This window comes from Salvelinus namaycush, chromosome 3 (genome assembly GCF_016432855.1).
Source record: "Salvelinus namaycush isolate Seneca chromosome 3, SaNama_1.0, whole genome shotgun sequence".
Taxonomy (NCBI): Eukaryota; Metazoa; Chordata; class Actinopteri; order Salmoniformes; family Salmonidae; genus Salvelinus; species Salvelinus namaycush.
The window spans coordinates 16713844-16728702 of record NC_052309.1 but is presented as its reverse complement, the minus strand read 5'-3'; the positions used below and the strand labels follow the sequence as shown (position 1 = coordinate 16728702).

Sequence of the window (14859 nt, the reverse complement as noted above, 5' to 3'; positions counted from 1 at the left end):
CAGACATCCTGGATCCGGGAGCGGTTCGGGACATCAATCAACTACTTGGTGGTTGCCCTGGCTCCGCGACTGGAGCCACTCCTAGAAGGGGGGGTATTGTCATGAGGGCGGCAGAGACCGCCCTGGAGACATTAATGACACAGATGTGTGTTTTCTGGTTTCCTTTGCAGAAGCTTGAATTGTTTGCCGTGTGCATTTGTCTCCTGAGTGAGTTTTCAAGACTTAGTGTTTGTTGTTTTCCCAGTGTTACTGTGATCCTTTGTTTACCGTTTATCAGTAAAGTATTATGTTTATCTTTAACCACTAATTCCTTGTCTGGTCTCTTCTCTGCGCCTGGGTCCAACCTCAACTTGTCACAACAAGCTTCTGCCTAAACATGGACGCAGCAGAGTTCACCCAGATCAAGAAGGTTGTAACCCACCAAGGAGCACTGCTGGGGCAGCAGCAAGAACAACTCTCCCAAATATCAGAGATCCTCTGGGCACTTACTAACTCCCTCCAACCATAGTCCAACTTCAACCCAGGAGGAGCCAATACCCAAGTCTCATCGCCCAGGGCTACAGGCATTGCCGTAGCTCCTCCAGGGAACCTGCACCAGGAACCCAAGATCCCAGCCCCCGAGCAGTATGATGACCACCCGGGAGGATGCAAGGGGTTCCTAACTTAGTGCTCTCTGGTGTTTGAGCTACAGTCCTCCTCGTTCCTTACCGATCGGGCCATGATCGCCTACATCTCTCTACTCTCGGGCAAGGCTCTGGCGTGGGCAACAGCGGTGTGGGAACAACAGCCACCATCCTGCAGCTCCGTATTAGCCTTCACTGCCGAGCTGCAACTAGTCTTCGCCCACCCAGTCGGCGGACGAGAAGCTGCCAGCCGACTGTTCAACATCCGCCAAGGGGTAGACCAGTGGCTGACCTGGCCATTGAGTTCCGCACACTCGCCGCCAAGAGTGGGTGGAATACGGAGGCCCTGGTTACCGCTTTCCACCAGGGTTTGTCTAACTCCATCAAGGATGAACTGGCCTCTCGGGAACTGGCAAAAGACCTCGAGTCCCTGATAACACTGGCAATCAGGATCGAAAACCGCCTCCAAGAACGTGAGACAGCGCCTTTTTGACACTACCCCAGTATCCCAGTTTCCTGAGAACCCCAAGCCCCCCGAACCCAACATTGTGGAGCCCATGCAGCTGAGACGCACACACCTGAGCCCACAGGAGCATGACAGGTGAATGTGTGAAGGTTGCTGAATCTCTACTGCGGAGGTTACCTCATCCTTTTGTGATCTGGATGGACCATAAGAACTTGGTCTCCATTCAAGAAGCCAAGAGGTTGAATGCTCACCAGGCTAGGTAGGCTGTTTTTAACAGTTTGTTTTCACACTAGCCTATCTCCATGGATCCAAGAATCAGAAACCAGACGCCCTGTCCCGCCAACATGATGTCTTTAATGAGGAGAGGGACTCCGATCCCATCATCCCCAGCTCCCGCATTGTGGCCCCTGTGATATGGAGTATTGAGACCATGGTACGACAAGCCCAGACCTGAGAACCTGACCCCGGCAGGGGTCCCACTAACAGACTTTATGTTCCGCAATCAGCCTATTCTAGAGTGCTACAATGGGGACACTCCTCTAAATTAACTGGGCATCCAGGGGTTAATCGGACACTGGAGTTCCTGAGGCAGAAATTCTGGTGGCCCAACATGATTGAGGATGTGAGATCCTTTGTTGCGGCCTGTTCCACCTGTGCACAAAGCAAGTCCTCTTGACAGCGACCGGCTGGGTTGCTCCCAACCTCAGCCCATTCCTTTATTTTGTCAGTTACTGTACCTGTAGATTTGCATTGTGCTGTATGGACGCATGAAAAAAGATGGCATCACTCTGTCTCTCCCAAGAATACTTGATGGCCTAACTTGCTGAACGCCATAAACCAGGAAGGCCACAAGCATGGTCCATTTCTACGCCATGATGTGTTAGCGCCCCAATGAGCTATCCAATATTTTCCTGCTAGAGTACTCTATCAATTAACTGTTTAGTATGGACAACTGCTGTTAAAGCTAGCATGAGGAAACTATAGATTGTATGGTGGGAGAAGAAAATGTTAGTAATCTTAATCTCCATTAATGTAAAAACTTTGACAGAATTGGGGTTCTTATTCCAACCACATTCCTTTTCCAGCCCATGCAGAGGGATCTCTATACCGACAGTCCTGACAATGCATGTTATAAATAATGCCAGAGCATTTGTTTTTCACTTTAATGAATTCCTCCCTAAAAATACTGCACAAACATAGCTTGAGAGAGAATGGGACATCTCAGGCCTCTCTGGGAGACAGGTTCGGCTAGAGAACAGAGGATGCTCAAAAGCTCCCTCTCTGTAACGATGTGCGCTGAGAGTCGGGAAGCAAGTTTGGGGAGTGAGTGTTTTAATAAAAAAATGAAACATAATATGAAACATAATACAAAACAAGAAACACAAACAACGCACAGACAGGAAACAGAAACAATGACGCCTGGGGAAGGAACCAAAGGGAGTGACATATATAGGGCAGGTAATCAAGGAAGTGATGGAGTCCAGGTGAGTGATGACACGCAGATGCGTGCAACGATGGTGACAGGTGTGCGCCATAACGAGCAGCCTGGTGAACTAGAGGCCAGAGAGGGAGCATATGTGACACTTTTCAAAGAATGGGTGTAGACAAAGGAAAATTCTGAAGAAAATAGGTCATATGTCGCACGTCACTACTTCACAGGAGAGGCATTTGAAGTTTCTGTAAAACTGTTTATCAAAATACATTTTGGGGCACAAATGGAACATGTGGAACATGTGAACTTTCATGTGCCTTAATAACGAACTTGTTTGCCATCTGTAAATACGAATCAAATTGCTAAATAACGAGCCTAGTTGGCTAAGCCTCGAAAAAGACAGGAACCTTCCTGCTTGCCGTGATTGGCTGAGATAATGGATGAGTTGGACATGCCGAGAGATGAGTTCGGATGGGTCTGCTATGTAGCATGCTTCTGTCTATAACATGAGCTGCTAAATATGTGTGGATAATCCTGTTTTCCACGGCTTTAAAAAATATATATAATGAAGAACTGAATAAATGTAGCTACTGTTCTCAACATTGCTGCCCTGAAGGTAATAGCGCTATCGACAAAGCACAGTGTGAAAACGTTGTGATGGACTACTTTCTGGAGGATGATCGTGCCATGTTCACTCTCTTTGACCGGTGGAAGCAGAGATGATTGCCAAATGCAGAGATAGTCCAAAAAGAAAACACAGAAAGAAGGCTGTTGTATAAATCTCCTGTCTCCGGATCACATCAAACTAAGGGCAACCATGGCATCCATGAGGGAGAAGCGTTCATCCATGTATACGGGTAAGAGTTTAGCTACATTTTCAGATATTATATGTTTCTAATTTTGTCAGAAAGTCATTTTCATTGCAAGTTAAAGCTTACTGTTAGCTATCTACTGTAGCTAACTTTAGCTGGCTGGCTCGCTAGATAACATTACATGTATGACCTCTGTAGGAGCTCTAGAAAAAGGCTCGAGGTCCCGAAATGAAATTCTGAGTTTATAATTTTTTTTGTCCCCAGTTGTTTTGAACGCGGCATCAGAGTTGGGATTATGGTTTATTGTTTAGTTAGCTAGCTAGCTACATGTCTAAACAAAAGACTCCACTATGCAAGTAAACATTTCACTGTACCGTTTACACATTCTGTGTCCTGTGCATGTGTTAAATAAACTTAGATTTTATTTGATATGGTGTGTGTTGACCAGAGATGGTAATGTGAAGAACAACATGACCTGCACCAAAGTCAGATTAGGATATAAGCCAAGGACTAGATACATTTAATGTTTACTACTACTTTTTTCTACTACTTTCACCACTTTTTGTTTGAAATCTTTGTTTTTTTACTACACTGTGAATCCTTAAAGAGATGGGTGGGCTGAGGCTTAAGAGGGTGTGAACAATGCTGCAAGGGTGTAAACATAGAGTACTCTAGTAGGTGCACCAAAACATTCATGGGACATTTTCTCAAAAGTGGGATTACAAGTTTATCAACTTTCAAAGCAGAATAACTTTTTCATTGTTCCTCAACTGCAGTGTATGATTTACAATGTTCTAGCTTGGAGTCTCTACTTTTAGCCAATGTAAAATACACTACTTCAAATTTTGCAGCATAGGACCGAATCCAGGTGGTGGGTCACATATGATAATGATGCCCCTCTCTTTATCTAGCCCACACTTTTAGCCTGCCCTTAACAAGAGCTGCAATTTACCATGAAGATTTAGAGGACAGAATGAAAAATTCTCAAGTTTTTGTCACTGCATATTAGCCTTGGGCAATATACCATTTGTATTGTCTACTGGGGTATTTCAAAATACCGATGGTATGATTTTCAATACCGTTTAATAAATAGCGCCCCTTGTGGGCACTTCCGGTAATAATGTATACTGTATGGTACAGAAACGGTATGACGTGTGAAAATATGGATACTGCCCAACACTACCACATATATAATAGCATGGTTTCAGTAATATCTATCCTCTATACAACTCAGTGTTGTGTCCCTGTCTATCATACAGTTGAAGGCAGAAGTTTACATACACTTAGGTTGGAGTCATTAAAACTTGTTTTTCAACCACTCCACAAATTCTTGTAAACACACTATAGTTTTGGCAAGTCAGTTAGGACATCTACTTTGTGCATGACACAGGTAATTTTTCCAACAATTGTTTACAGACAGATTATTTCACTCATAATTCACTGTATCACAATTCCAGTGGGTCAGAAGTTTACATACACTAAGTTGACTGTGCTTTTTAACAGCTTGGAAAATTCCAGAAAATGATGTCATGGCTTTAGAAGCTTCTGATAGGCTAATTGACATCATTTGAGTCAATTGGAGGTGTAGCTGTGGATGTATTTCAAGGCCTACCTTCAAACTGAGTGCCTCTTTGCTTGACATCATGGGGAAATCAAAATAAATCACCCAAGAACTCAGAAAAATAATTGTAGACCTCCACAAGTCTGGTTCATCCTTGGGAGCAATTTCCAAGCGCCTGAATGTACCACGTTCATCTGTACAAACAATAGTACGCTAGTATTAACACCATGGGACCACGCAGCCGTCATACCGCCCAGGAAGGAGATGTGTTCTGTCTCCTAGAGATGAACGTACTTTGGTGCGAAAAGTGCAAATCAATCCCAGAACAACAGCAAAAGACCTTCTGAAGATGCTGGCGGAAACAGGTACAAAGGTAACTATATCCACAGTAAAATGAGTCCTATATCGACATAACCTGAACGGCTGCTCAGCAAGGAGGAAGCCACTGCTCCAAAACCGCCATAAAAAAAGCCAGACATCGGTTTGCAACTGCACATGGGGACATGGGGAAGATTGTACTTTTTGGAGAAATGTCCTCTGATCTGATGAAACAAAAATAGAACTGTTTGGCCATAATTACCATCGTTATGCTTGGAGGTAAAAGGGGGAGGCTTGCAAGCCGAAGAACACCATCCCAACCGTGAAGCACGGGGGTGGCAGCATCATGTTGATCATGAGGTAGGAAAATTATGTGGATATATTGAAGCAACATCTCAAGACATCAGTCAGGAAGTTAAAGCTTGGTTGCAAATGGGTCTTCCAAATGGACAATGACCCCAAGCATACTTCCAAAGTTGTGGCAAAATGGCTTAAGGACAACAAAGTCAAGGTATTGGAGTGGCCATCACAAAGCCCTGACCTCAATCCCATAGAACATTTGTGGGCAGAACTGAAAAAGCGTGTGCGAGCAAGGAGGCCTACAAACCTGACTCAGTTATACCAGCTCTGTCAGGAGGAATGGGCCAAAATTCACCCAATTTATTGTGGGAAGCTTGTAGAAGGCTACCCAAAACATTTGACACAAGTTAACAATTTAAAGGCAATGCTACCAAATACTAATTGAGTGTATGTAAACTTCTGACCCACTGCGAATGTGATAAATAATTCTCTCTACTATTATTCTGACATTTCACATTCTTAAAATAAAGTGGAGATCCTAACTGACCTAAGATGGGGAATTTTTACTAGGATTAAATGTCAGTAATTGTGAAAAACTGAGTTTAAATGTATTTGGCTAAGGTGTATGTAAACTTCAACTGTACCTTTCTAGATTAGTCTCAGCAGGTCCAGCAGTAATGACAACATATCAGGTGTCTGTTCTACTTTGGTAGCTTGCCTTAGGCCTACTTTGTATATGTCAAGAACTATACAAACTCAATACTAAGTCCATTGTTCACAGAAATACAGCTTTGCTTATCACTCAATGGACAGTTATTTCAATCTAATTGACTTGCCCATTTAATCTCTGTGATGTCCTCTCTGTGGTCTGATTGGGGGTTTGAATTAAATTATTGATTTGGTTATTTCAATTCTGCCTGGAGGCCACCAGCTGGGTTGGACTTACTCGAGGACCAAGACCGGAATTCATAGTCTAAGACATTTTCCATGAGCATGAAAAGCCTGGCTGCTCAAGAGACCTGCTGAACTGTGTGCATGTGTAAACCAATCAGCATTGAGTTTTCTATCCTTTATCTTCCTCAGTAAAACATTTTCCATAGCTAAAATACAGCAAGCTGTAGTGAATCACTGTTCCTGCCCTCTCTAATATCCCTCTGCTCCGTAACCACATTTTTGTGGAATTGTGATTAGGTCAGATATTATGAGATTTCCCCAAAGCAACCTCTACTGTATGTTAGCAGGCTCTATTGATAGAAGTGACATCATGATAGTGATATCGCTGCTCACTTCTCAGTCAGGAACACTAAGAATGGATGGGGAAGAATCTGAGTTTCCAATGGAGCTCCAATGACTTTAAACGCGACTTATAATCCAATAGACTATATTGACGGGGTGGACTACAGTATGGTGCATTAATATGATCAAGCTTTATCTGACAGGGAACGGGATCAAATCCTTTTACATTGGATCTCTGCTGTCTGTTTTCCACTAGTCTGCCTGGCGGCATTCTGTTCTTGTATTTATCCCTGTTGGCCAGAGGACTCGGAGCATCTTCCTCTCAAAAAAACCCATCTTCAGCAAATCCTGTCTCATGGTAGTGTAACAGTATTACTCTAGTCCGTCCCCTCGCCCCGACCCGGGCGCGAACCAGGGACCCTCTGCACACATCAACAACAACAGTCACCCACGAAGCATCGTTACCCATCGCTCCACAAAAGCATAGCAAGGGGAACCACTACTTCAAGGTCTCTAAGCGAGTGACGTCACCGATTGAAACGCTATTAGCGCGCACCATCGCTAACTAGCTAGCCATTTCACATCGGTTACAGAAGGACAAGTTGCCCAACACAGAAGACAATCTTGCTTTGCCTGTGGATTAATGCCACACAAAGGAACACATTTCTAAACTATTTTCAGCCATTGTTTGTTTTCCTCCTTCCTTCCCTGCTTCCCCTTTTTGGGGTTCAGTTTAAAATAGACAATCTCCTAAATTAGTTTTCGTCTTAGATTTTGCGGTTCCTCTTCAATGTCTTACAGTAAACTGGAGGCTTTTCCAAAGGGGTGATAATATTTTGGACACACATTATCAGCTGTAAATAGCAGATGCTTGTCTTGAGTTTGCAATGTTCATTTGTGTTGTGCGGATACATTTTTTGGGATTGTTTCCTTTTAGATAACTATGGACTTTTTGAAATTGGCTGACTCTGAAAATAGTTTAGCTGACTTATTGAAGCTTAGGTTACCTACATAACATTTTGTGTCCTAACTAAGTCAGTTCCTGTCATTATTGTTTATGTCATGGTGATAACTGTGTTGGACAATTATGTCATCAGTTCTGTAGCTTTTTAAGCCTGGCAGTCTCAAGTAGTTGTTTTACTACAGACTCCCTTTCTTCACCTACTCTCTATCTCTCTCCATTTCAGTGGGATGACCCATTTGCTATGTTGACTGGAGCTAATGGCATAATTAAGTGAGTTTGAACTGCCAGGCAGTTCTGTCAGCGTTGTTTCAAGTCCCGATCATAAATCACTTGAGGAACAAAGACACCAGGTCACCCACATGTTTACAGAATAAAACATTATGATAGCATAGCTTAAAGCAGTTTACAGGTGCACCTTTCCATGTATTCACAGTCAGGAGCTTTTTCCAAAAGGATTACCTTCTCACTTTGATGTTTTCCCATAATATGGTTTAGAACATCAGCTTCTAGACTGCAGGCTTCGCGAGAGGCAGATCAACTGTATTTGCACTGTTTTCTGAGAATTCGCACTGAGTGTACAAAACATTAGGAACACCTGCTTTTTCCATGACATAGACTGACCAGGTGAATCCAGGTGAAAGCTATGATCCCTTATTTATGTCACTTGTTAAATCCACTTCAATCAGTGTAGTTGAATGGGAGGAGACAGGTTGAAGAAGGATTTTTAAGCCTAGAGATAATTGACAAATGGATTGTGTATGTGCCATTCAGATGGTGAATGGGAAAGACAAAATATTGAAGTGTCTTTGAACGAGGTATAGTGGTAGGTGCCAGGCACACTGGTTTGAGTGTGTCAAGCACTGCAACGCTGCTGGGTTTTTCAACAGTTTCCTATGTGTATCAAGAATGGTCCACAACCCAAAGGACATCCAGGCAACTTGACACAACTGTGCGTTCTTTGGCTGTCCCCATAGGAGAACCCTTTGAAGAACCCTTTTCTAAGAGTTTGGGCTTATACCATATAGCCTAAACTAGTATGCAAATTAAAACTGGGTGATCAGAAAGTTGCATAATGTGTATGGGGAATAAGATTCTACGGGCACATCACGCATATGGCTCTACACAATCATTTAGTGTTTAAATTAGTATTCATTGAGGGGTGCTATGCTCTGACACTGTACTGTTCTGATCATTAGATGCATACATGCAGCAGTGTAGCGTTGGGGCTACTTTCACAGATATCTCATCTAGTGTGTGTTCCTCTGGTGAATACAATGTGTGACATCTTCAGCAGTTGATGAGAGAGGGAGGGGAGTGTGTGTGATAGAGAGGAGTGGGAGAGAGGAGTGTGTGATAGAGAGGAGTGGGGAAGAGAGGGAGAGGGGGGAAGTGATAAAGAGAGAGAGAGAGAGAGAGAGAGAAGAGGGGGGGCGGTAGAGACATGCAGGCAGAGGAGATCCCAGTTCAGATCGTCAAAGGCGCCCATGTGCAAACAGATTTCCCTCTTGAGGTTGTGGTTGTGAATACACAAAGATGAAAGGAAAGGAGGGGGAGGGCAGATGATAGATGCAAGGGCACTCAGAGTGGGAAGGTAGAGGAGACTTATGGAGGTAAGAAACCGAGGGTGGGATGGTAGAGGGATGGAGAGAAGCAGAGAGAAATGGAGAGTGTGAGATGCTTGTCAAGTTGTCGTTGCTGATTCATAGACGCTTGGCAATGTACAGCTTAAATTCAATTTGCCAAAGTACATAAAATATTTTATACAGACAGAGTTTATTCATATCTGAATATAATGTTGTTTGATCAGTAGAATTTAATGATCTAACACAATTATTAATATTTGTGTGTGTATGCATTGAGTGTACAAAACATTAGGAACACCTTCCTAATATTGAGTTGCACCCCCTTTTGCCATCAATTCGTCGGGGCATGGACTCTACAAGGCGTTCCACAGAGATGCTGGCCCATGTTGACTCCAATGCTTTCCACAGTTGTGTCAAGTTGGCTGGATGTCCTTTGGGTGGCATTCTTGATACACACGGATTGAAGTGGATATAACAGGTGTGGTTCACCTGGTCAGTCTGTCATGGAAAGAGCAGGTGTTCCTAATGTTTCGTACATGTTTGTGTACACTCAGTGTATGTGACATACAAATCCCACAATATATTTGAATAGGCTAAGCCACATAATAATAATATGGAAGAACTATGGAAGATATGCAGGGTTTTTATGAGGGCCGTTAAGATGCAACGTCACATCTGTGTGAAATCACTTTCATCCTTTTTTCTCTGCTGTATGGCATCTTTCTCTGTAACTTTTTTTAATTTGTGTATTTATGCAAGGCATACATAGCAGGAACCTACTCCCTGTTCACCCATGAATGCGTGGCTATGCATGTCTCCAACTCAATCATCAAGTTTGCTGACGACACAACAGCAGTAGGCCTGATTACCAACAACCACGAGACAGAAGAACAATTGCTCGTTCTGATATTAGTATTATTATTATTTCGTATTTTTTATTGCTAGGTATTACCGCACTGTTGGAACTAAAAATAAGCATTTCGCTGCACCTGCGATAACATCTGCAAATCTGTGTACGCAACCAATAAACTTTGATTTTGGATGGATTCAAAAGGCACGCTAACATGTTAACTTCAGATCCACATTTCTTGGAAAACATAGCTGCATAATAGATGCAATGTGAGACTATTTGCAGTGAAGGTGGAGACTGGTGATTTATGACTCAACCCTTCAGCCTCCATGAAGAAAATATACATTGTGAGCTTTGTTCTATTATCAATGGGAGGATGGAAGCTGAGACAATAGGTTTGGCTGACATGGGACCCAATAGAATCAGACTCGCTTTGAAGTTTTCATGAAATACATGCTGTAGCATGCATACCCTTGTTACCCATTGTCAAATAAAACCGTGAAATGATTTTGGGCATTGTGAAAATACCAATTGGGCTCCTCTCACAGATATTTGAAAATTGGAGTGTACCCATGGAAAATATCCAAAATAGGATGAATTCAAGGCAGCACCTCATTTGAACAAACAAAAAGCAGGTTGAGCTTACATAATCATAGGCTTCATTCCAAATGTAACATATGAGTGTAGGCACAGGAGTCACAAGTAGATCCTTCCAGATTTCGTAAGAAAACAAGTGTGTGCACTGACACTATTGTAAACAAAGCTTTTTCCATAAATATTGCTACGGCAGGTTTTATGGTTTTAGGCAGCTGATTAATAGGCACAGTATTCATAGCCAGTATTCGAGTACCACCAGGCTGTGGTGGGGATCAGAGAGCAGGCTCTGTTCTCCAGCTGCAGGCATGTTTACCCCCTTCAGTACAGCAGTACCAAGGCAGCTCAGACTGTCTGTGACAGGCAGGAGGACCGTGGGCTCAGCCTCTCCTACTCCTCTCTGTGACCGCCTGAACAGTGGAGGTAGGCAGCAGATAGGTGCCCTTACAGCTGTGCGATCCTCCACCTTCGCAGCTGCCGCCTGTCGAACACAGACACTTATCAAATCACCGCCGACGCTGCCTTCGACTTACTCAACACCCCCTACCCCTTTCTTCAGGGCCATGTCGAGTGAGGTACACAAACTAATTTCATGTCCGCTTGCATTTCGGTTGTTGTTCAGCAGCGGTGAGATAAGAGGATGAGAAAAGGGGAAGGGAACAAGACCAAGAGTGATGGCTGTCTGGGCTGGCCAGCAAAGGAGCTGTGCTGTGCTGTGGAGAGCAAGGCAGGGCTTAGACTGGACAGCCCTCTAAATGAAAAGGTGATGGATCAATAAAAGGCTGTGGCTGAGAAGTGTCCTATCAGCTGAGCAATGAGAAGCTCCAGAGAGCGTCGTGCGATGATCTAGAGGTGGAGAGCGCCAGGGTTCAGTGGCCTCGTGCCTTATCGCTACTATTTACTGCAGAATCTATTTTCCACCACAGGGCTTAGTGCACCCAGGAGCACCCGAACAAGAGCAGCTTGTTAATAATGCAGCACCTTTTCCCCCTCCATAGGATGTTCAGCACAACATGGGCCCCACAACACAGGCATGTACGTATAAAGAAAACCTTTAAGGGCACAGTCACTTTTCTGGATTTCTTTGTGATGGATTGGGGCCCCCCTCTCTCTCTTGCATGTCGGTGCAAATGTAATCCCCCCAAAAATGTTGTTTTAGCTTTTTTCTGTTGACGTGCACTTCAGTCAGGTAAAACAATTTCACACTGTTTCGTGACACGTTAAAGAGGATAAAAAAAGCACCAGTCTGTCAAGAATGTAGATGACGCACAACGATACACCTATGTCTATGCACACAGTCTATGCACACTGATGCACTTAACACCTTTAATTAATTTGGGATATTCTTGCAGTATATTTTTTAGCATAGTCTGTGACTGAGTGATGTTCTGCACCTGCCTGCAATTTGACTTAAACAAGGACATATTGTTGTTACAATATGCTGCCCGATCTGCAATTACTGTATAGTTAATATCTGGAGATTGTCATATTGTTTATAAACCCCCCTGCCACCAACTCGGTAGCACCCATGCTTTCATTTGCTGTTTACCAGATGTTGGTTGTCATCATTTGACAGGGTTTTGTCTTAGTGTTCTGCAAATCAGGGCTTTCGACTAAAGTATATTTAAGCAATAAGGCACAAGAGGCAGTGCTGTATCATGAATTCAGTCAAAAGTAAATGGCGTTCTGCCCGACACGATAGCGGACGGCCAGTCAACCCATTTACCTGTAACTGTATTCATGATACAGCACTGCCTCGCGTTTCTTATTGCTTTTATAAAACGGTTAACAACATATTAAAATAACAATGAATAACATATTTTCATTAAAACTTTATTTTGATAAGTAAATTCATACAATTTCATTATTACACCAGAAAATATAGTCTGGACAAAAATCTGGTTGTTAGATCTTTTGGTCATGTTATTACAGATGCGATCCACTCGTAAATTATTTTTGCAAAGAAATTGGACGTCTGTTCTAAACAATATGGTTGCTATGAAGGCTGGATAACGTTCTTGTCACTTGCTAGCTATAGCCAACTAAAGCTAACTCAATCATGTCAAACATTGCACCTGGAATGACAGTACACTAGCTGCATTTTCGTTAGTTTTTTTCTATTGGGCATTTACTTGGATATTTCCATGAGAATGACGTTGATGCGTGATTTCGCTTGTCTCAGAAATAATTGTCTCCTCTCGTCTAGTCTAGTCTAGGCATCATTCACTCTCTATGTCTAGACTTGGCAGTTCATTTAGCTTTTGTATTCTGATTGTGAACACGTCATGAGTCTACAGCTACATTTAAATGTGTCTACCGTGTCCACATTAACCCATTTTTCATAGCGAATTAAGAAGCAATGTCAATGTAACCTGTAGCGACATAAAACAAATTGAAAAAAAGTTTTTGCCATCCCCAAAAATATTATTAACAAAGAATTTGCATATGTCGCAAAACAAAATAGAATTGTTCCTTATTATATTCGCCAGATCATTTTCCATCAATGGATTTAATTTCTTTGACTGCTAGTGATTGTAAATAAATATTTCTTTTTTTTTGCATTTGCATAGCTATGGATAAATCGGTCAGGAAAGAGTGATTAAAGTTGGACAGAGGATCTCGAAAACTCTGCCCAAGGAACACTAGGACAAAAAAAAACGCATGATATTTTCTGGCAATTGTGCAAAAGTTATACACACTGTTATAAATGGAAATGCAATAGTTAGGCCAATTTGCGTGATTGACTTGTAATTTCAATAGGCCTAGGCTATTTCAATAGGCCCTATCCCCTTTCCCTTCCCAATTGATAACTTCCCATTTAAACTAAACTTGGCCATTCATAATTGCATAATAACAGAAAGCTACAGCAATAAACTGAATTTATAGGCTATTTATTAAATCTGTTTACCAGCTCCAAATCAAATGCAAGCTACAGTAGCCTACAATGGCATAGAAATGTACACTGAACATGTCACGGCTTTCTTCCTGGGATGAAGGAGAGGACCAAACTGCAGCGCGGTTAGTGTTCAACATGTTTAATTAGACGATAAATGGTGAACATCAACAAATAACAAAAATAACAAAAATAACAAACGTGAAAGCCGAGACAGTCCTATCTGGTGCAGAACACAAACACAGAGACAGGAAACAACCACCCACAATCCCCAACACAAAACAAGCCACCTATATATGATTCTCAATCAGGGACAACGATTGACAGCTGCCTCTGATTGAGAACCATATTAGGCTGGACACAGAAACAGACGAACTAGACACACAACATAGAATTCCCACCCAGCTCACGTCCTGACCAACACTAAACAAGCAAAACACATAAGAACTCTGGTCAGGACGTTACAGAACAAAAATATAAACACAACATGTAAAGTGTTGGTCCCATGTTTCATGAGCTGAAAAAAAAATCCCTGACATTTTCCATATGCACAAAATAATTATTTCTCTCAGATGTTGTGCACAAATTTGTTTACATTCCTATTAGTGAGCATTTATCCTTTGCCAATATAGGCCATCCACCTGACAGGTGTGGCATATCAAGAAGCTGATTAAACAGCATGATCATTACACAGGTTCACCTTGTGCTGAGGAGTATTTCTGTCTGTAATAAAGCCATTTGTGGGGGAAAACTCATTATGATTGGCTGGGCCTGGCTCCCCATTGGGTGGGCCTATGCCCTCCCAGGTCCACCCATGGCTGCACCCCTGCCCTAAGCCATATTAGGGCCTAATGAATTTATTTAAATTGACTGATTTCCTAATAACTCAAGAAAATCTTTGAAATTGTTGCATGTTGCGTTTATATTTTTGTTCGTTTATATTTTTGTTATATTTATGTACTCAGCAAAAAAAGAAATGTCCCTGTCATTCAAAGATCATTCGTAAAAATCCAAATAACTTCACAGATCTTCATAGTTAAGGGTTTAAACACTATTTCCCATGCTAGTTCAATTAACCATAAACAATTAATGAACATACACCTGTGGAACGGTCGTTAATTTCCAACCGTCTGTAAGCTGTTAGTGTCGTAAGGTCACAGTTATGAAAACTTAGGACACTAAAGAGGCCTTTCTACTGACTCTAAAAAAACACAAAATGAAAGATGC

At 42.3% G+C, this 14859-nt stretch overlaps 1 protein-coding gene across 1 annotated transcript in view; it reads left to right on the top strand.

Annotated features, from left to right (window-relative positions):
• Positions 1-718: 718 nt before the first annotated feature.
• LOC120043033 (reticulon-4 receptor-like) overlaps positions 719-14859 on the top strand; it is a 31216-nt gene continuing 17075 nt past the window's right edge. Inside the window, exons 1-2 of the mRNA XM_038987768.1 lie at positions 719-898; positions 991-1096. Of these exons, the coding sequence (XP_038843696.1) occupies positions 719-898; positions 991-1096 (286 nt within the window). The remainder of the gene's footprint in view (positions 899-990; positions 1097-14859) is intronic.